This window comes from Coenobita brevimanus, chromosome 50 (genome assembly GCF_032717465.1).
Source record: "Coenobita brevimanus isolate Jiangsu-jjx chromosome 50, ASM3271746v2, whole genome shotgun sequence".
In the NCBI taxonomy this organism is placed as follows: Eukaryota; Metazoa; Arthropoda; class Malacostraca; order Decapoda; family Coenobitidae; genus Coenobita; species Coenobita brevimanus.
Window position 1 is genome coordinate 52,564,006 of NC_137003.1, and position 24,272 is coordinate 52,588,277.

The 24,272-nt window shown below is 42.2% G+C and overlaps 2 protein-coding genes across 2 annotated transcripts in view; one reads left to right on the forward strand and one right to left on the reverse strand.

The window, feature by feature from the left end:
• The window catches only part of Hmgcr (HMG coenzyme A reductase), a 217,801-nt gene extending 209,268 nt beyond the window's left edge, over window positions 1-8,533 (reverse strand). The window contains exon 1 of the mRNA XM_080272343.1: window positions 8,526-8,533. The gene's annotated coding sequence lies outside the window, so the exon portion shown is untranslated. The remainder of the gene's footprint in view (window positions 1-8,525) is intronic.
• Window positions 8,534-9,115: 582 nt separating this feature from the next.
• CAHbeta (carbonic anhydrase beta) overlaps window positions 9,116-24,272 on the forward strand; it is a 32,878-nt gene continuing 17,721 nt past the window's right edge. The window contains exons 1-2 of the mRNA XM_080272205.1: window positions 9,116-9,214; window positions 11,059-11,143. Coding sequence (XP_080128331.1) covers window positions 9,116-9,214; window positions 11,059-11,143 — 184 coding nt within the window. The remainder of the gene's footprint in view (window positions 9,215-11,058; window positions 11,144-24,272) is intronic.

The window sequence follows — 24,272 nt, forward strand, 5'->3', positions numbered from 1 at the left end:
TAGTGTTAACATCTGGCTGTGGTAATCATATTATGGGTTGTCGGGAAGTGTAAAGTGGAGACTTCGTTACCCAACTTCAGAGGTCTCCACAAGTCCTACGGTAATCGACGAAGGCTCAACAAACATCCCAGGAGAAAGCTGAAGGTATGTGCCATATGCATATGTAATTTTAATATTCTAGGACTAATAACTGATTTTTGGCAAATATTTTTTGAGAGTCTGTCGGAGCCCGAATAACCCCGCGGGACACGCAAAACATTGGGAAACATGCCCGCGGTGTAAGGGTAAAAAAAAAAAAAAAAAAAAAAAAAAAAATGACCAAAACATTAATGGGCTTAATTTACTGAGCTGGCTACAATATCAGTGTTAGATGCACAAAGTTCTCCTTCCACCTAATGTGCATGAGCAAGTGGTCTTGCACATGCCCAGTAACCACCACCTATGCAGTTGTCATTTCTTCTTGTGGGTTTAAGGGATGCAGCCAGAACAACAGCCTAACGCCCTTCCAATGTAGACTGATTAGGGCTTTACGTTAAATGCAGGAGAGCTACCTAGATTTATGGATTAAGTTATACGTATAATGCACAACACATTGCCACAACTGGGGGTCCCCATCACCTCCTCTGAAGAAGATGTGAGCAAACAGGTTGAATGCTCCCAGAGATGTCAGAAGGTCTCTTGAAAGTGTGCAGAGGGCGTGGAGCTTTAGGCACTAGAACAAAAAATGTTCTATGGTCTCTTCAACCCAGCAAAACCACTGGCACAAAGGGTGTTCTATCATACCCAAATAGTACAGGTGACTTGCGAGACCTGCATGGCCCAACTGCAACTTGGTGATGGGAACATAACACTCCAACAGAGAGAGTGAGCCCAAGGATGTGCAGAAGAGTCAATGAGGAAACATTCCAGGTGTGAGACTGGGCAGTCAGTCACAAGTTTGCATTCCAACTTGACATGTAAGCACCTCATGTAAGGATAGGGAATGCAGCAGTATCAGGTGCCATGGATAGGGACATACCCATATTCCATATCCCACACCAAGCCCTCTTCTTCCCATCGTCCCCAGATATCACCTGCTCCCCAAACCTTGCCCCCACAGTGTCCTGGAGAGTGGTCAAAACCCCTGGCTCTGACCACCTCCCAAGCATCATCACTCCAAAACCTAAATCACCCCAGCTGGCCACAAACACACACACACACACACTATTAATAAGAGAGCCAACTGGAAGGCCTTCACAACTGAAACAGAACAGCACTTTGAAACACTAAACAGTACACTCGTCACAAACATGAACAGTGCTGTGCACACTTTCAATAAAATTATTCAAAACACACACAAAAAACACATCCCTAGAGGCAACAGAAAGAGACACAATTCCAACTTCACATCAGAAATTCAAGGTCTCATCAGTCAATGCAATGCACTGCAACACTCCCCTACACACCACACACAAGACATCGTACAACAAATACGAGCACTGAACACTCACATAAACAATAAAATATCAGAGCAGCAAACACTAAATTGGAATAACTATCTCCAAACACTTGAACAGAAAATAAACACCAGCAAACTCTACAAAACACTAAACAGCATCACACTCCAACAGCAACACTAGACAATCACATGCTGCCATCACAACAACAGACACCATCCCTTCAAACTAACAACAAGCAAAGACATTCATCAATCACTTTTCACATCAGCCATCTAAACCCCCATCGCAACAAATGACGTGTCATCCAATGCAAGAGAGAGTTCGCCGCTGATCCAGACTTTGCACCCTTCAGTTACAAAGTACATCATTTGCAACCTTAAGCACTCATCTGCCTGTGGCCCAGACAACAGCAGCATACACCTTAAACATCTTGGACCACATGGCATACAAGCATTCACCAACATATCAAGCTACAGCTACTCACACAACACAATACCCAATATCTGGAAGCATGGTACCATCATCACCATCCCCAAACCCAACAAAGACCCCACATTACCTTCCACACACCACCCCATCACACTCCTCTGTACCTCCTGCAAAGGCACTGAACAACTATTACAATTAGTAACACCTCACATCTCCCTAGCCCCATCACAAGATGGTTTTAGGCCATTACAAGCCACAAACATTCTTCTTATGGATCTTACACAAAGAGTTTTTGATGGCATCAATTCAGCTAGGCCATCACACAGAACACTCCTAGTCACACTAGGTATTAGCAAAGCTTTTGATGCCATCCCTCGCCACAACCTCACAATCAAAATTTTCAACACAAACATGCACAATAACACAAAAAGATGGCAGGCAAACTATTTAGCAGGCAGATGTGCACACGTAACATTAACTGGTCAGTCAATGAACATCAGAAACTTCAAAAATGGTGTCCTTCAAGGATCTGTTTTGTCCCCTACACTCTTTAACCTAAACAAGCACGACATACCCACACTCCACAAACCACAGATACACATAGCTTCCTATGCAGACAACATAACACCTACATATATACACCAAAACACAAACACAGCTGCACACATCCTCCAACCTTACCTCAATACAATGCAAGAATGGTTCACCTCAAAAAGACTCAGTATAGCCCATGCCAAATCTACAGCAATCCTTCTCACAAACTGGACAGCAGAACATAGTCACACTCCATACCTCACCATAAACAACACTCCCCTACCACACACACACACACACACACATACACACACAAAATCCTTGGTTTAACATACATTAATGTCACTTGAACAACACATCACAAACATTAAAAATAAATTAACACCTTGCCATTTGAACAACACATCACGAACATTAAAATTAACACCAAGACTCAACGCCCTACGGTCACTTGCCCATACAACATTCAGACAACAACGAAACCACCACCACAGAACACAAACAATATATACGTTCAGTGATGAATTATGCATGCCTTACTTGGGCCTCTAACCTCATTAAAACACACTATAACACTCTACAGACCATACAAAAGAAGGCCCTAAAAATAATCACAGGCTGCACAGCTACTACACCTACAGATCCCCTACACCAAGAAACCAAAGTCCTCAAAATCAAGGATCAGCTAGCCTTGAAAGGCACACAAATTCTTGCTGTAGCCTCCAACCAACAACACCCACTACACTACACTATACTACATTGCAGCGCACCCAGACACACCAAGGAACATCAAAACAACACCCAGCACATGATATACACAAATACAGTACAATAAGACTTCACTATAATGGACTGATTGGGGCCCAAACCATTCCGAAAAATATGAAATTCCGATAAAAGCAACATCCGGACTTCCCCCTGCTAATCCAGACTTTTTCCAATATATCAGACATTAGTCCGGATCGCATGAACGGTTCTTAAACTGTTTTGACTACCATTGTGGTACTGCACTGTGTCATAACTTCACTACATTAATCAAATGGTATAATATTTATAATAATATTGTACTGTACACTGATAAATGTCTTTTATTTACCTTATTGTGGTGAACATAGCTGAAGTGGTCAGGCAGTCCGGACTGCTTCTGGCTTTATCAGGCTTTTTCCGATATATAGGAATTTAGTCCAGTAGCTCCTTGAGTCCGATAAAAGCGAATTCTGGTCTATTGAAGTCCGTTATATCGAGGTTTTACTGTACTGTCATCTCTCCCCCCTCGCCTGCCTAACACCATCTTCTAGAAGCATATTCATACTCAAATCACTCGTCACTCCATTCAGTCACTCAAAGACAACATACAGCCACATGCACAGGCTCCTGATATCCACCCTTCTGAATCCCATCTCCCTCATGAGGACAGGGTTCACCTGGCCAGACTGAGATGTGGGCATCATCTAGTTCTCTTGAGCTATCATGTGGCAACACAGCACCCCATACTATTAACCACAATATGGAACGCTGCATTGCACAGAATCGCCTGTGCCAACGACACAACATACACTCCTTGGAAGCTCTGTGGGAAAGCCTGGTCTCAGCCGTGGCCTTCCTTAAGGAATCGGGGCTGTTCAGCCAGACTGCCTAGGGAACAACTACCACTGGTACCAGCTGGAAGTCAATGCATGCCTTGCTGGTTCGTCTCCAGTTTCATTGCCACGGATGCTTACGTGTGAGGGGATCCACTGAAGATGAAAGTGTCAAGGAGGAGGGGCAAGGGGATGGAGATGCTCCAAAACAGCATGGACAAGCCTGACATGAGTCATTTGGTGATCTGAGAGAAGGGTACTGGTAAGCGATGACTATGAGTAGTATATACAACCTCTGGTTGGAGTTGGGCTTGGAGAATGGCTGAGAGTTCTGAAGTCAGAACATCATGTCACCCACTGAATGACCAGGTTTGGTATAAGGAATAGTCCTCAAAGTAGGCCACCAAGGCAAAGGAAAATGGGGGGAGAGGGACCCATCTGTGTAAATTCTAAAGAAGTCCTTATGAAAAGAGAAGCCCGGGCTAAGAAGGAGCTGCCGTGCAAAGGCTGCATCAACTGACTTCAGGAATGGCACTGGAAGATGGGGGGAGATAATCACATACAAATCCATTCATGGGAAGACAGAGGGTCTTACAAAAACTTTGTAGCTTCTTGTAGTGTGTTTTGTAGATCAGTTATACATATACAGTATTAGACTCATTGACGAGTGGTTGTTATAAGTGAGTATTTTTGTAAGTAGGTAATCTTCATTCCATTTTGTCATGTAATGACAGGAGAGGTAAAGATTAGTATGGGACTATTTTTATTTGTCTTGGAAATATTAACAAAGTCTCTCATACACAAGTGAAGTATAGAGTCCTGCTAGCTACCTCCCCTGTATCGCTCTATCTCTGTCTGCCACACTCTTGCCCCTGTTGCTAGCCTCCTTCTCCCTACTATTTGTTGGTTGTATGGCTCACCCCTTTCTGAGCTCTGATTGCTACATTCTCGTTTAGCAGGGGTCGTGTCACATGTGCTATACTGTCGTGGAAACATCTAGAACACTGTATGTCTGTGTGTATGTACAGCTTCCGGTGCAGGACCAGCATTCCTTCACATTAAGAGTTTCAAGTTAATTTCCTTTTGTTTGATTCTCGCTGATACACTACCTATTTCACACCCTGGCTTGGTGCTTCTATCTATCTATTTGTCTATCTAAGAGTTGTATCATTATAATATGGAGTCCTGACATCTCTCGGTCACGCAAGCTGGCGGTCCTCTGACAGCAATCATCAATGACATATGTTAATCTATTAATACATAACATTGATTATAATATTGTATACAGTAGATATAATATTCATGTTAATATTGCAGTGATCCAGTAACATTACATTTTAAACAAGTTGTATACATAATTGAATTAATGCAACATGGTTAAATTGGTTATTGTATGACATTTTGTTAAGATGTGTATGTATGAGGAAGGGGTCACTGGGGCAACCAAGAGAAGGTCTAGAGATATGATGTGGTAGCCCTCATAGCTGCAAAGAATAAAGGGTAACCATGCTTGTGGCCAATCTAGGGGCTAATGAAGGACCATGGGGAGACAGTAATGGGAAGAGACTGAGTGGCTGGAGGGAGGGGCAGAAATGCGATGGAGCAGCCAATGGTCCAGCTCCATGCAATGTATGGAAAGGAGTTTTAGCCAGCTCCATGCAAAGGGGTTTCAGCCACCTCCATATAATAGACTGAAAGGGTTCACCCAACTCTGAGCAATAGCCGGAGAGAAGTATCACCCCAGACTCCTCATGAAGTGAAACAACAAGGATGGACTTGAAAGAACCTAGGGCAATGCAAAGTGCAGTGTTCTGGACAACATTCAGTTTCTCAAGTTGAGTCTGGGATGCCGATCCATGAAAGGAGAAACCATATGGAAGCTTGCTGCGAAAGAATGTCAGATACAGGTGGAGCCGGTGAGTCATTTCACTGAGAGATACCATGGGCCACTGGAAAAGCAAGATTAGGTTAGGTAGGTTTAGGTTAGGTAAGGTTTGGTTAGGTGGGTCTTGGTGAAAGGACCAACCCAATAAGGTGGTTCTCGATGAAACATAAAAAATTCCTTACCATTCGAAAAAGGCAAGTGTCACCCCAACTTTCAAGAAGGGAGATAAGTCAAACCCTCTCAACTACTGACCAATAAGCCTAGCTTCTGCACCATGTAACGTTATGGAGAAATTGCCCAAACAGAACTCTGTCGACCACTTAGAAAATAACAATCTTATTAGTAATTCCCAACATGATTCCAGAACAAGGAGATCTTGTCTGACACAGTTACTGGTGTTCTTTGAAGAGCTAGAGGATGCACTTGATGAAGGGGTTGGTGTGGACACTGTATACCAGTATTTGGGTTGCAAGAAAGCCTCTGACACTGTCCCCTACCTTCGCTTACTCAACAAGCTAAGGGCAGTGGCAATCTCTGGTGATATCTTAGTCTGGACTGAGAATTTTCTGAGCAGGAGGGTCCAACGTGTTGTCATCAAGGACTCACAGAGTGGCTAAGGGTCTGGAGTGGTGTACCCCAAAGCAACGTGCTCAGGCCAATATTCTTCCTAGCGTATATAAATGACCTTATGGACTTGATACAACCAAGCAATAACCTCTTCACGGATGATGCCCAGCTGATCAAGAGAATCAGAAACCCAGCAGATAGATTCTTTACGAGGACATCACCAGACTACGGGAGTGCAGCAGAAAATGGCTTCTGAATTTCAACGAGGAGAAGCGTAAGGTCATGCATCTGGGAAGAGGAAATCCAGAGTACCAGTACCATATGGGTGACACTCCATTAATCATCACAGTGGAGAAGAAGGACCTAGGAGTATATGTTACCCCCAACCTGAAGCCAACAGTACAAGCTGCCAAGGCAGCAGCCAGTGCAAACTCCATGGTGGGACTTTAAAAAAAAAACATACACATTCCTGGACACAGAGATGTTTCTCCCCTTGTACAAATCTCTGATAAGACCCCAGCTGGAATACAATGTCAAATCATGGTCACCTTACACCCGTCAAGTCATTAACAAACTAGAACAAGTACAACGGAAAGCCACTAAACCAGTCCCGGAGCTATCCAAACTGTCCTACGGGGAAAGGCTGGCCCGTCTTGGCCTCAACACACTGGAGGAAAGGAGGATACGTAGTAACATGATCCAGACATACAAGGTACTCCACGGTACTGATGCAGTTAAAGATGGAAACTTTTTAGCTACAACTTGCATCAAGAGACAACCAACCAAACACCAGAGGACACAGCCGGAAGCTAGCCAAACTCAGGCACAGAACCACACAAAGGACAAAATTTTTTAATGCAATAGTAGTGAACCATTGGAACAGTCTCCCAGATGAAGTGCTGTAGTGACAAGACAGAGTGTGAATGCTTTTAAAAATTCGTATGACAAGTATGATGAGACTGTACAACAGAGAAGAGGCACCTTTTATGAGCACTAACTCCTATGCCTCTACCAATAAAGGTAAGCAATCACTAAAGGTGGTTTGGACATGTGGAGAGAATGGAGAATGAAAGACTGACTAAGAGGGTGTATGTAGGTGAGGTGGAGGGAGGGAGAGGGAGGGGTAGACTGAGGATGAGGTGGAGGGATGGAGTTGAGAGGTATATGAGGGAGGGGGGGGTGAGTTGGGGGGAGGGGAGTCAAACGGTGGGTGACAGAGTGACTTGGAGGCGTTTTGTCTGCGGCCACCCTTTGCGGGATTAGGGCATCGGGCTATAGATAGATAGATAGATAGATAGAATCACTAAAGGTAAGGTAGTGTATGGCAATGCCAAAAAGACAAAACAAACATGCATGAGAAATATATAGTGGCTCTTGGTGAAAAGACCAACTTGGTGAGGCAGCTGTCAAATATTTGCACAAAGTTCCCCTACAGGAAATCTGTTCCAACCTAACCTAACCCTGCTTATTCTAATTGGAGGGCTTCACCCCCCCCAGACACCCTTGATTTTAACCACTTAGAACTTTCTGTATGTGGGAACTTCATACTGTACACTAGGCACCAGTAAGCAATTACAAATAAGTGGTATGGGCGGAACCTACCTACAGTGCAGCAGGAAAACAGGTAATCCAAAGTTTGGTATTATTGAGCTTTTGGACTACACCTCAAATTTCTGTTTTATTAGGCAGCTACTACTTACCTCGACTCAGATTAAGCTAAGAGTCCTAGGTTAGGTTACCCAGTACTTAATTTTTGGTTTGGTTGGGTTACGATTTCATCTTCCAAAGAGGTGTTGTCCGAAACGGCAAATTTACCCCAAGTGTTATCACTAACATGTTAATTCCAAAAATGTTAACACTTACGCCGCTTACCTGGCACGCGGCACTTACAAAGGAGGGTGAATTAAAACTATAAAAATAACATTCGAGTTACCGTACACATATCGATCACGTCAATAATATTCACCATTAATGCCATCTTTGCTTCTTGGAGTTGAACCTTGAATTTACACATGTTTAGCATCGATGGATGACAAAGCACATAAATACAACCCTGAAGAGCAATATCAGCCTAAAAACATAACTACTTACGAGTTCTATCCATGATCAGGCACAGTCAAGCTTGCACGTCGGCTGCACCACCACCATGCCAATCTCGCCCTACGTTCAGTAGTTATAGATGTTTATAATATTTGCTGAAAAATATCTTAAGAACTATAAAATTATGTTTGAATTGCACATATTACAACTTCTTTAATACCAGTACCCCATGCTGTCCCAGAAGTTTGTCATATTAAGATTTCCCGATCGGAACTGATAATCTCATAGATATTAGAAATTAATAGAGTCTGACACTACATACTGTTTTCCTGTCTCCATCAAAATATCATTAGAAGGATCAAATGTGGGTGAAAATCTTTATAACCTTAAAGTGTCAGATGAGGTTTTTAGAGATGCAAATCTCCAATTAATGGATCAAAGGTGGCACTAATCTGCCATGATAGCAAGGCTAATACGATAGCCGGATAAAATAATTTTGTGTAGCAGACATTATAAATTTAGTTTACAAGGCCATCCTTGATTAGTGAGAAGTGCGATGTTCCCTCTCTCCGCCCCTCCCGGCAATGTAAACAGAGCGCATCGTCTGCTTTCGAGATCAGCTGATTTCTCAGTCCACAGCCATGGGGATGGCACGCATATTGCAAGGAATAATGAAATATAGAAACACTTACAGAGAGAGCATGGTGAAACAGTTTGAAGTCGTTCGTGATGATCCACATGTAAGTAGCTTTGTACAATCATGTACTGCGGGGTTTGTTCTAGTTTAACGACCTTCGATGGTTAATATTTCGTAGATATACAATTTGAGCACTCAAGCCAGAGTCAAAACCACTTTTTAATGATGATTCGTGATATTCAGATATTAGGTAGGTTTGTCTTTTTGGTGAACATATTGTTACGTCTCCACCCCACACTGCCACATGCTCCAACAGCAGTATTACAGTACTGGAAGGACGTTGCCCAGTGAGTCATTCTTCCTGCGGTCAGCCTTCAGGTGTACGGTACACAGGATCAGCTCAGGCATCGTAAATAAACACTGGCTTCTTAAGTTCACTGTCTTTATTTTCCAAATAATTACTCTTAATGCTTTCCAACTTCACTATTCTCACAAGCAATGGAGCTATACGAACTTTACTAACTGCAGTTACACTGAATGCTTGACAACACCACTAGTTTCATAAGTATCAATGATATACAAACTTCAGTAACACTTCACTGTTTGCCACCAACACTGTTTTCACAGGCACCGAAAATATACAAACTTCGCTGACACTGTACAACGCTCAAACTGAACTGAAAACCGACTGAACTTCCTCTAGTCTCTTCCCCATCCCTATATAAGCTTGCATTGCTCTAGAAACTTATACATTTTTCCACAGTTCTGGTGTATTCCAGAGAGAGAGCACAGTTACCAACTTGGAGACAACCAAAACATGCCAGAGCTCTCCCCACTGCACAACACTCTAAAGTATTTAGCATACAAACTTAAATTATACAAAACATGCCAGAGCTCTCCCCACTGCACAACACTCTAAATAATTTAGCATACAAACTTAAATTATATTACATAACAAGCAGTCACATAACTAAAACATTATATGGAAAAAGAACACAAAAAGTAATGCATAACATACAAAACAACTATGCTCACAAACAGCGGGCAAACTGGCAACTCTGACTCATACCAGAACTAGCTACCGTAAACATCGGGAAACAATGAGAAGCTTCTCAACAACCTAACTGGCAAGTCCCGCTTCTTAACAGTATGCATTACTTTAAGCATTAGAAGCACCTTACCAAATCAGTTCTTCGTACTGATAGCGTGTTATATTTTTCTGATTATTTCTAAGGTGGTAAATAAATGTTGTTTGTTAAATCTGTTTCCCCATTGTCTTTAGCCATGCTTTGCTGTATCAGCTCATTTGATTCGTCAGCATAATGACGGAAGCAACTGTCCTAATCTAACAGTTTAACTAAACCTAACCCAGCCTAGCTTAACTTTACCCAATAATTTAACCTAACCTAATCTCCAGTTGGGAAATTGGAAACGAAATCCACCTTTGAGTATGTTTCTTCCATTACATCAGAAACAAACAATCATAGGTACAGCTTAAGGACCATGATGATAATAATGGGGAAAAAATTCAGCCGGAAAAGGTCATTTACCACCCTGAAAATAGGAAACTACAGAAAACAAATTGGAGGAATATGAATTGAACTGGTAAGGTCTTTCTGCTTCTTAAAGCGTGCATTTGCCTTCTTTTTTGTGAAGATTGGACTCTGTTTTTTCAGCAGTGATAGTGACAAAAAAAAAGAAAAAAAAAGAAGGTAGAGCTAATGTTAAGATAAATGTGAAGTTTAAAAGAGTAACCTAAGTATCTGGAATGTTGAACTATTAAATGAAGTTCTTAAAAATCCAAGCCATGCTTCATAGTTTTTTTAATGCAAGGCAAACATCTGATTCAACCTTAACCAAATTTATTCAACTCAACCAAATCTACTTTGATGTAACCTGATATTCTGAAAAAATTACTTTTGCTGAGTGTTTTTTCAATACTTGCAGCCAAAGGCAGTGTTCTTCACTTGTATGGACAGTCGGATGCTGCCAACCAGGTTCACCCAGACCAACATCGGGGACATGTTTATCGGTGAGAGAGAGAGAGAGAGAGCTATGTTCAGTGAGTGAGTGATGCAATCAATTTGTTATCTGGTTATTGTAGATTAGTAGTAATTATGTACAGCTAATGATGTAGGCCAGTGGTTTCCAACCTTTTCAAATTCTCGCCCCCCCTCACTGAGTGACATGTTCCCTGCGCCCCCCTTCCTCAAGTACAGTACTCTATTTTACTGGCATAGTTGGCACATGTCAATAAATATCATAGATTCTTAATCTTTGAAATTGTTTATATATTCAGATAACTAGATTTCTTATTCATATCTGTAATATATTCTCCATATTTAGAAATCACTGAATTCCATCATAATTCATAGTTTTCAAATATCTATCTATCTATCTATTGCCAGATGCCTCAATCCCGTTTGGGGTGGCCACAAACAAATCGCCTCCAAGTCGCCCTGTCCCCCGCCATTTCACTGCCCTGCTCCCAACTCACACCCCCCTCTCTCATATACCTCTCCACCCCATCCCTCCATCTCATCCTCGGCCTCCCTCTCCCTCTTCCCCCCTCCACCTCACTCACATACACTCTCTTCGTCAGTCTTTCACCCTCCATCCTCTCCACATGGCCAAACCACCTCAGTGTGTTCCTCATAACGCTTCCTACCACATCCACATCCACACCACAATGCTCCTGTATATCCTTATTCGTCAGCCTGTCTCTCCATGTGACTCCACAGGCTCCTCTTAAATAACTCATTTCCACTGCTCTCACTCTTGATTTGTGTCCTTCTAAATATAATTACCCTATTTATCAAGCCTTCATGCCCCCCCAGGCAGCCTTTCGTGCCCCCCTACGGGGGCTCGCCTCACAGGTTGGAAACCACTGATGTAGGCTGTGTACAGTAGGGTGGAGTGCAAAACAGGGTTTTCCAGTTTTTTCAAAATACTGTTGCCTGTAGTAATATTATGATGCTACATGCTACTAAAAAGGATATGTTAAAATCACATATTCTTAAATTGATATTTTGGGGTACCCCAGAGCTGGTTAAGTTTTTCAAATATGGGAAAAACTATATGGTATCGATTTTTTTTTTTTTTTTAGATCAATTTTCAGCCATTATTTATTTTAATAGTAATTTAGTTTATAGTGAATAATCAAAATTAATTGAAGTTCAAAACAGTGTGAGCAATCTGAGAGCGCACATGACTCTTATAAATTATAGCTAACTGCTCGTCAGTGAAGAAGCTACAGACTCTATACAATAATCCAAGTTTTTTTGAGGTGGTTTTAGCAGGTGTTCCAGTTTCCACTTTGGTTGCTAGTGGAGTAACTTGTCAAACGCTTTCTCCAAATCTAAATACACACAATCCACTCAGCTATCTCTCTCCTGTAGCACGTCAGTTGCCCTTGAGTAGAAGCTCAACAAGTTGGAAACACTCGACCTTCCACTTCTGAATCCAAACTTACTTTCTGCCAAAATGTCCATCTCCTCCAGATATTTTATCCATCTGTCTTTCAGGATTCTCTTGCACAGTTTTGCAACCATGCTGGTCAGGGACATTGGGCGTTCTTCCTTGTTCCCTCCCTTATAAATTGGTACCACGCTGGCCCTGTTCCATTCCTGAGGCACTCTCCTTTCTCCCAGAGAACACACAATAAACCATGTATCTTAGCTGCCAGTTGTTCTCTGCATACTTTTAGTATTCAGTTAGGGATCCTGTCTGGTCCTGGGGCCTTCCTCACAGCTTGAGTTTTCAGTAATTTGTATACTTCTTGCACTTCAACTTTTACTTCTTTGAACACCACGTTTCTAGTCACTCCCTCCTCGTCCACAAAATCACTTTCTCTAGTAACGGCTGATTGAAAGCATTTATTCATTATTTCAGTTTGCATAACTTCATCTTTATAGACATTTCCCTCTACTTTCAGCCTATTGATTCCTTCCTTTTGTTTCAGTTTGCTGTTAACAAACCTGCAAAACATTTTGGGTTCTTCCTTACGTTTGTCAACTATACCTTTTTCAAAGTTTCTTCCTGTCCATGTATTTTTGTACTGTATATTCATTTCTAGTTCTATTATATTCTTCCTTTGTTCTGTCATTGCCTCCCTTTTTCCATTTGTTCCATGCCGTATCCCCTTCTTATTTTGCTATCATACACCTCTTGTTGAACTAGTAATTTCTCCAGTTCTCTTTCCCACTAACTTTTGGCACATACTTTTCCATACCCATGCATAGATGTCTAGAAAGATATCCCACTTCTTCTGTAACTCTCTTGTTTTCATGAATTCTTGTCAGTCTGCTTCTTTGAAAAATTTTCTCAATCCTACAAAGTTTGCTTTTCCAAAGTTGTATCTGCCATGCCTGTATAGCTCATCTCGTCTCCCCATTTCCTTCAGTCGTTTGGAACTCTATCACTACATCATCACTTTCTCCTGTTGTACACAGATATTTCAGAGATTCAGTTGCATTAGGTTCTTTGGTTAGAATGAATTCTAGTCTTGCTGGTGTGTCATCACCTCAAAATCTTGTCACTTCTTTGACCCACTGGGTCATTACATTATCCATTGCTATCTTTAACGGTATACTGTCCCACAAATCTTCACTACTTCCTGAGTTCCACTTCTCCCAGTTTACCACTTTACAGTTAAAGTCTCCCATCAGGATTATGTTGTTGCTTTTCTCAGTCATTTTCTGTAGGTATCTAACCATGTCTGACAGCATCTCCTGATATTCCTCCTCATCCCATGCCCTTGTCCTAGGGGAGAACATGTGCTACTACAATGTCTCTCTTGCCATTCTCTCTGGTTTCTAGTACCATGTTTATCACTTTTGCCATACCCTCTCCCAGTTCCACACTGTTCTCATTTATGCTGTTTTTCACTTCTGTCATCACTCCTCCCATTTTTTCTTTACTATCTCTTCTCCATAGATTGTATTTCCCATCTCCCCTTTGGATTTCAATACAGTATTCTCACTTAGCTTGGCCCCTACAAGGCACATACTGTGTGTGTGTGTGTGTGTGTGTGTGTGTGTGTGTGTGGGTGTGTGTGTGTGTGAGAATTGTTAGTGAATGAGTGATAGAGAGAGTGAGTGATTGAGTAAGAGTGGTGAGTGAATGAGAGTGGTGAGTGAGTTACAGTGAGTGAGACTAGGGGTAGGGGGTAGTAGAGCAGTTTGGCTTTCTTGTCTCCTTCCCTGTCCCCCCACCCTCCCCAACCCCTGTATTTCTCCCTTCCCATCCCCCCGCCCTCCCACACCCCCACTTGGCACACTGTCAGCTGCCTACCCAGTTGTCTTTGTCAGTTGCCCTCTGAAGCATCACAACACCACATGTCCCACCACCCTACCCTCCTGCATGTGATGTTTTATGTGGTGTTTCTGTGTCAGTCTCTGTTGATTGAGTAAGGTATATGAGAGTTTTAGTTTCGGTCTGGAATGCATCTGTGGCTTTTCTTCAGTATCTTATGGAGAAAATTGCTTCGATATCTGACATATTCACTGACCGAACACTCCCACTGGTATACAACGCTGCTGGATATTGGGGTATGAGTGTACTGTACAGTATGTTATATTGTAGGGTAGGGCTGGCAGAACAGGGTCCTCCCAGTTGCCATCAAGCAGCTGTGCTGGCAGCAACTTTAACGAACAGTTCATGCTTGTCAGCGGAGAAGCGCTGGTTTGGCCCAGTACTTCACCGGTATCCATGGTCTTAGCACCAATTTGAATTCAGTTCACTTTCTTCTTCAATCAGTATCTGCTCTAGCCCTGTTCCTCACAGAATCCCAGTTCTTTCCCTCTACTGAAACATCCCCATTTTGTTCTCCTGGTTACCATCTCCTCACAAACTTTCGTAACAGGGGTGCCACCTGTTGTTATATGAAATCTGAATTTGCAGTTGACACTGTTTTGAACTTCACTTCAATTAATTTTGATTATTCACTATAAACTAAAGTATCCAAATATTACCAAAATATCTGTGTAGTCTTCTATCTATCTATCTATTGCCAGACTCCTTAATCCCATAAGGGGTGGCCACAAACAAATTGCCTCCATGTTGCCCTGTTCCCTGCCATTTCACTGCCCTGCTCCCACCTCACACACCCCTCTCTCATATACCTCTCCACTCCATCCCTCCATCTCATCCTTGGCCTTCCCCTCCCTCTCCTCCCCTCCACCTCACTCACATACACTCTCCTCATAAGTACTCACTCTCCATCCTCTCCACATGGCCAAACCACATCAGTGTTTTTCTCCTAACACGTCCTATCACATCCACATCCACACCACAATGCGCCTTCACTTCCTGTTTGTCAATCTCTCTCTCCATGTGACTCCACATGCTCCTCTCAAATAACTCATTTCCACTGCTCTCACTTTTGACTACTGTTCCTCCAGCAAGGTCCAATTTTCACTTCTATACATTAGAGTTGGTATCACAGTACTGTCATGCAGTAACTCTTTCACTTCCATGCTCACTTCCCTGTTTCTTATTACTGCTTTCAAGGAACGAGCAATCTTTCTTCCTTGTTGTACCCTTTCAAGCAGTTCACCCTCCAAACTTCCATCCTTACTCATCACACTAACCAAGTACTTAAACGCACTCACATTTTCCATTTCCTCCTCATCCAACCTCACTATACATTCATTGACTTCATTTCTCTCAAAGTCCTTAATTATACTCTTCCCTACATTCACCATTAGATTCCATTTCTTACACACTCCCAAACTCATCCACCAAGCCTTGCAGCTCCCCTTCGTCTTCGCTTAACAACACAGTATCATCTGCAAACAACAGTATAGGGAGTTTCCAAACAATGCCCTTCTCAATAAGGCCACTCCAACATCCATTGCCATACCTTGTATCTCTTTTATAACTCCATTAGTATACATATTGAACATCCATGGAGACATGAGACATCCTTGTTTCAATCCAACCTTCAGATCGAAAAGTTCACTTAGTTCACTATCCACCCTCACTGCAGCCTTAGCACCCTCGAACATACTCTTCACTGCATTCAACAACTTCCCATTTACTCCATATATTTTCAGTACTTTCCACAATCCTTGCCTATCCACCCTGTCATATGCTTTCCCTAAATCCATGAAGGCCACATACAACTTCTTTCCCATCTCTAGAAACTATTCCACTAAAGATCTAAGAATGAATATCCGATTTACGCAACCTTTTCCCTTCCTTAAACCTCCCTCTTCTTCTCCAACTAATTCCTCTGTTATTTCCCGAACTCTGTCAATAAGTATCCTACCATATGCTTTCCCTATTACACTAAGAAGACAAACGCCTCGATGATTATCACACACTTCTTTTTCCCCTTTTCCTTTGTACAAGGGAATTATTATACATGACTTCCAGTCTACTGGGACTCTTCCTTCCTCCCAGGCCAGTTTGCTCATCTTCCACAGCCATTCTACTACTATCTCTTCACCATGCTTCAGCATTTCACCACACACTATCAATTCCTGGGGCTTTTCCCATTTTGCCTTTCTTCATTGCCTCCACAACTTCCATCCTACTGATTTCCTCCACTCATCTCACATCACTTCGTCTCCCAGCCATTCCCCGGCCACTTATACTCGCATTACTTTCATTCTCTATGTTCAGCAATTCCTTAAAGTGTTCTCTCCATCTGCTCACTTTTTCTCCCTTCTCCACCAGTAATCTACCATTTTTATCTTTCACTTCCCAAATTAACTTCTTTGACAACCTGTCTAACTCTCTTTACCTCTTTCCGGAGCATTTTCTTACATTCCCTCCACTGTACACTCAGTTTCCTTCTAAATTCCTTATCCACTCTTTTCATACTCTCTCTTACTAATCTGTTCACCTCTCTCTTCTTCTCTACGTATAAATCTCTCTCTCCCGTCTCTCAACTTCTTCCCCGCCCCTGTTTCTCATCCACTCATTATATGCTTTCTTCTTTTGTGCCACAGCCTCTCTCACCTCTTCATACCACCATGCTGTTCCGTGCACCCTTTTTCACCTTCTCATCACCCAACACACCACCTCACATGCTGCACAGATTTCTTTTATGAATATCTTGCATACACCTTCCATGTCCCCCATCTACTCCAGTCCATATTTACTCAGTCACTCCTCCACTTCTCTCTTATATTCTGCCTTTTTCCCATCCTCTTCTAACCTTTCCATCCTCCTTGTATGAACTACTTCCTCCTGTTCTTCCCATCTATTCCTCCATTTCATTTGAACCTTGATTCTCACCACCACCTAGTGGTGGTCAGAAAGTCCACTCCCCCAACCTCTATATACTCTTGCATCCATAACACACTTTCTCATCCTATCATCCACACACACATAATCAGTCATTGCCTTCTGTTCATTCAGTTCACCACCCACCCTTCTCATCACTCGCCATGCGTACTTGTGGATCATTTTGCGCCTGAAGAGGGTATTGGCTATCAACAACCCCCTCCTGGCACAAGTGTCCACTAGAGCACTGTCATTCTCATCCACCTGTGCAGGCACACCCCACTAATGAACTACTCCATCCACCTTCATATTCCCTCCTTTTCCATTCATATCTCCAGTCAAAAACACTCATTCCTTTCAAACTTTTCCATGCACGCTCTCACACTTGTCCAGAACTCTTCTCTCAATCTGCTTGCATGATCTTACGTCGGCACTTACACACACACAGTCATCCACATTTGTAGTCCAACATTCAATCTTACCCACCCACACAATCCTTGATCCAACTGATCCATACTCTCTTATATTCTCCTTCCATCTCCTGCACACAACAATACACACTACTTCTTTTGCCCTCTCATTCTCATCTACTTCCACTCATATACCCCATCCATACTCCCATTCTCTCACACGCTCACCTTCCATTCAGTTTCATTTAATCCACATGCATCCACTTTTGCACCCTCAGGTACCTAGACAATTTCTCCCTCTTTCATCATTTGCACCCCTTACATTCCATGTCTCAATCTGTACCATGTCCTTTGTTCGGTCCTTAGTCATCACCTTTTGGTCAGTCCTGGTCCGAGGCTTCTTGTTCGTTTTTTTAGTTAGTTTTTTTCCGCGGAGGGGCACTAACCTTCCACCAACCCATTTGTTGTCACATAAGGAACACGTGTTGGTTGGTTAAAGGTTACCACCCAGCGTTGTAAAAGATATCCTGGTTTACAGGAAATCATTTGGCTTGCCACTCAGTGTAGAGCTACCCTAAAAACAGAGTACCAGTACACTAAGTGGGTGGATGATGGGTGCCCCCACCTACCACTCTCATAAATGTCAGGACCAACTTGCCTAGCCCCTTGCTTCTATGCTCCTCGTGGGGAAATATAGGATTGGGTGATGGATGGATGAATCTTTGTAGTCTGTTGCTCCCCCAGTGCTTCTTTAGAATCCAGTGTATTGACTCCATATCCACACAGTTGACCAACGTAAACCTCACGCATAGCATTGAAATTACCGTTTTGGGTGATTTTAACGTACAGTCGTTGTCATAAATAACCACCTTTCCTCCGGTACCATGTATCTCTGGCTGGCTCCTTTATGTTCGGCAAGTCACAGTGGAGTAAGACGGGCTGAAAGGGAGAAGAGAATGTGGGTGGGGGGACAAGCAGTGGTACAGGGGTGGAGTGAGGGAAGGGAGGAGGGTAGGTAGGGGAGGGAGAGTGAAAAGCAAAGGGTTGGTCACATCTAATATAATATAATAGTAGCTGTGCATGTGTGTGTGTGTGTGTGTGTGTGTATTTTGGGCAGCCGAAACTACATATTCAAATCGCACCAAAATTGACTAAAAAATCACAACAATTCACTGATGTGAGGAAACTTTGTCCCATCACGATTGAAAAACTTTTACTATATTTAATGAGCGATCAAATTTTGATCAAAAAATGCCGCTCCTGGCACCCGGTCGGTTGCCGTGGCCGAGTGGTTAATATCTTGGACTTGCATGCAGACAACTTGGGTTCCATTCCCGAAGCTGCAAATAACACGATCAAATGGTTAGCTGCAAAAAATCCAAGTGACAACGTTAGACTAAAACAGCATATAAACGGACCGTCATGGGCCCTTCGATGTCACCTTGGTGGACGATAGTGACATTAGACTAGAACAGCATATAAATGTGACCTGGATTACCTGAAATGATAGCAACGCGCTTGCAAAGCGCGAGGAAATGAGTGCGAAGCACGAGAAAGCAAGCCGCAGCATGAGAGCCTTCTGCAGGAGTAAGTGCGAGAAAGTCTGAAGGGCCCACGAGCACTTGTTATTTGTCTATTTTTTTTTCATTCAGGGCATGATATAAAGGGGTTAATATTTGGTAGATAATGCTGCCTTACACTTTGTAAAGAGGCGTCAGATTACAAGCATTAGAGTGCTGATATCAAGGGCTGGCTTGTGAGAGAAATATACTGATGTGACAGATCAAACATTAGTGCAGAGCCAGAAGTTTCCAGCACAACAGTGTATTACCTTGTCCACCAGTTTGTAACCAGCCATTTTTTATCGGAGGAAAATATCGTTATGAGAAGGTGTTGGGGTTGTTGGACGACCATTCAAACCCATACCAGCATGAAGTTCAAGCAATAGATTATGAGAGATAGTGTTATTATATTCAGACATAAAATTTATTTACCTTTTTTACACAATTATTTGAAATAGCCTTTTCATACAGAGATGCCATAAAATGATTGACATGATTGTGACTGTATATAGGGAGTATAACGAGAGGATGATCATATTTACTTTGGACACAGGTATGTCAAAGGTTGCATATGATATTTAGTTCCAAAAATTAATTACATGTAAAGATAGAGGATGTTTCTTACAGAAACATTGCAGAAGTCAAAGCCATCCAGATTCCATTCTGCATCCGAAATCAAAATACACGGATAAACACAAATACAGTATCTGGCTCCGCACTAATGTTTGATCTGTCACATCAGTGTAATTCTCTCTCTGGCCAACCCTTGTTATCAGCACTCTAATGCTTGTTATCTGACACCGCTATACAAGGTGTAATTCAGCATTACCTACTGAGAATTAACTCCTTTATATCATGCCCTGACTTCCCTGCCCTCACTCACTCCATCACTTGACCCTCGACCCACCTTTCTTTTTCTCTGGGTCCTTTCTCTCAGCCCTTCTTACTCCACTGTGACTTGCTGCTTGTAAAGGAGACTACCTGAGGCATGGGGTACTGGAGGATAGGTGATTATTTATGACCACGACTGTACATAATGTAGAGTGGTTTTCGCATTCTGCTGGATATGACGATACTGGTTTACAATGCGAGCTGTTTGCAGAATTGTTTTATCTCACTCAGTTGGTAAAGCAGCCAACTAGAATACAGGCAAGTCTCGGTTAACGAACAGTTGCTTAACGAGAATTCGCTAATACGAGGTCTTGAAATTTGCACCACCACCTGTTTAATGAGCAGGTAAAACCCCTTAAATCCCAGCTTACGAGAATCGATACAAGGGTATTTGTATTTCATGTGTATTAACCCTTTATTCCTGCTTAAAATTGTCTGTCACAAGTGTTGGTGGACGTTGGAGGTTACTTGGCTGGTTGTTCACCCCATCCCTATTTTACCTATAATTTATGCTATTTTGCTTATATTAATGCTGTTTTTATGTTTCAGGTGTATTACCCTCTTGTATTAACCCCTCATTCTGGCTTAAAATGATCAGAAAGTCAGTTTTGGTGTTTTTTGGGGAGGTTGCTAGGAGGCCTTGCTCCTATCCCTACTTTTGCCATAAGTTCTTCACTTTGTTTAACAAGAATTCAGCTAACAAGCAAAATATTTGCTCCCAATCAGCTTGTAAGATCGGACCCACCTGTACCAGATGATCCTGACCATAATGCCTATCTCTTGGATCTATTCCTGACAAATAATCCAGATCAATACAGAATAGAAGTACAGTACTGTTGCCATTTGAATCCGCCGACCACAATCTCATCAAATCCTCATCTGTCAGCTCCCCTAAACCTCCCTGTTCTAAACCTGTCAGGGTGACCCGATGGCACTTTGATAGGGCAGACTGGAATGGATTCAGAAATTATCTTGCTTACGGTACATTCCTTGGCAGTCTTTCTTCTCTAGTGATGTCAGTTCTACCCAGTCCCACGTTAATGGCTTGATACAAGGTAGTATGGAATTATTTTTGCCAAGTCAGCAGTTCACGAAAAGATTGGACTCCCCAAAATGGTTTGATAGCATATGTGCTAGAGCAGTGGCGCTAAAGTCATTAGCATATGACACTTACTTAAAATAAAAAACATCTGAATCACTCAGTCAATTTAAGATTGCTAGAAACCATGCAAAAGCAGTAATAAATTTCACTAAATCAAATTTCCTTCACAGCCAAGCATCCAAACTACTAAACAGTCCTAATGACAGTAGGATATTCTTATCAACTCCCAATTCTTTCAGTACAGGTAATAACTTTAACAAGGGGTAGATTGAGGTGGTTTGGGCATGTGGAGAGGATGGGGGGATGATAAGTGGGTGCAGAAGGTGAGAAGTGTTAATGTTGGGGATGGGGTTGTGTGGGGTAGACCGAGAAAGACGTAGGACGAGGTCATTAAGTGTGACCTCAGGGTTAAATGACTGAACAGGGAGGCTGGAATAGATCGTGCAGCATGGAGAGCCACCATTAGGTGACCAAGGTCAACGCATGCAAGCATGTTGGAGCCTTCAAAAACGAACACGAAAAACGAAAACGAAGCCACCACCCATTCCCCTACTAAAATCTTCAGATTGTAGCATTGTAAATGACCAACATGGTAAAGCGAATATCCTTGCCAGTACATTTGCAGGAAATTCTATGTTAGAAGAAGTTGGCCGGAACATCCCAGTACTAGAACTTGACTCTCTGGAAATTGCTCTGCTTAAATACAGACTAGATACGTATAATCCATCCTGGTCAGTTTCCCAACCAACAAAGCTCCAGGCCCAGATGGAATTCCTCTAGTTGTTTTGAAAAAGTGCTCCCCAGAACTTGCCTCTGTTCTAGCTAAATTATTCAGACTTTGCATACGTACTTCTTCATTCCCTAATTCTTGGAAAGAAGCCAATATCCATCCAATTCCATAGAAAGGAAGTTCCGCTAAGTCCCCTAATTACAGACCAATAGCTATCATGGCTTATCTTGTTAAAGTATTTGAAATAGTAATGAATAAGCACGTAGTTAAACATCTTGAATCCAACAGCTTAATTAGTGATAGACAGTATGGTTTTTGCCACAGAAGATCCACCATTGATAGACTCAATCTCCTGACTCATACCATCCATCAGTCAATTGCCCAAAATGGAGAAACTCATGCAGTATCCCTTGATATTTCTAAAGCTTTTGACAGAGTGCAGCATCGTTTCCTGCTATCCAAACTCCCATGCTATGGACTAAAGTCTTTTTTTCCTCTGATTTTCTCATATCTCAGTGACAGAAAGATGAGAGTAAGAGTAGATGATGTATAGGCTATTCCAGTTTCCACTCAGTTAATGCAGGCATGCCACAAGAATCAGTTCTGGCTCCAACCCCATTCCCAATTCATATTAATGATCTCTCATCTGCTGCCCATAATCCTGTCCATTCATATGCAGATGACTTAACACTTCACAGTTCATTCACACTCAAACACCTATTCACAAAGTTTGATATCTCTAACTCACAGCTCAGTGCAGCAATCTCCATAAATCAAAACTTAATTAGATCACTGAATGGGGAAAAAATAGCCTTGTCTCATTTAATGGTAATAAAACCAAATATATACAATTTACTAATAGACAGATATTGCCAGATTGATACATTACCTTCAGTGCTACTAATATTCCTATCTCCAAAAGTATTGAAATCTCTGTGTTTGACTTAACATTGCCCTCAGCTGGACCTCTCATGTCAGATCACTTGCTAAAACCGCCTCAAGGAAATTTAGATTATTGTATAGAGTTTGTAGCTTCTTCATTGATGAGCAGTTAGCTATAGTTTATAAGAGTCATGTGCACTTTCAGCTGGAATATTGCTCATCCTTGTGGAATGGATGTGGAGAGGTTGCACAAAAACAACTAGACGAAATTCAGAACAAAGCTGTTAGAATTATTAATAATTCTGCTGTTACAAATAAACTACCTCCCCAACATGTAAGAAGGAACATTGCCTCCCTTGCATTATTTTACAGATACTTTTGTGGCAAATGCTCGGACAAAGGTGCATCCATTGTGCCACCTCTCCATGCCTTCCTCTGTGCTACACGGGCATCTGGTAGCTTCCAAGCGATTGGGTGTGCTAAGCCGACTCCGTTCTTTCTTTGCCCCTGCACAATTGTTGACTCTATACAGGGGTTTTATCTGCCCCTGTGTGGAGTACAACTCTCATGTGTGGGGAGGCTCCCCACATACAGCTCTCCTCAATAGGGTGGAGTCAAAGGCTTTTCGTCTCATTAACTTTCCCCCTCAAACTGACTCCCTTCAACCTCTGTCTCTTCGCTGCAATGTTGCATCTTTATCTCTTTTCTATCGCTACTTCAATGGTCACTGTTCCTCTGAACTGTCTGCATGCATCCCTCTACCTCTACGACGGGCGCATAGCACCCGTCTAGCAGCAAACTCTCACCCCTTCTCTGTCCAACTCTCTAATGCGAGAGTTAACCGTTACTCCCAGTCCTTCATTTATGCAACAGGTCAACTCTGGAACTGTCTCCCTCTGTCTGTATTTCCTGCTTCCTATGATCTCCAGTTTTTCAAACGCAGTGTGTCCAGGCATCTCGAAATGAATGGATCTTGAATTTGGCTCTCTCTTGTATTTTGTTTTTCTCTTGGAAGGAACAGTTTTGCGGTCTCATTGCCTTTGGTTCATTCTTCCTCACATTAAAAAAAGAAAAAAGACTGGAATGCCGCACTGCCATATTGCAGAACTCTTGCCTATCAGAAATATTTTATTCTCCAAACTGCATCACTTTGGAACTCACTTCCCCAGAGTTGTTTCTCCCCAAACTTCAACCTACAGCTGTTGAAGTCCAACTGTTGCAGATTTTTATGAATGGAGGACACCAGTAATCTAGTGACTGGATTATTATTATTTTTTATTCATTTGTTTTCCATCCTGTGTTCTGTTATTTAAAAAGAAAAAGTAGGCTACAACTATTGTTCCTATTATTTT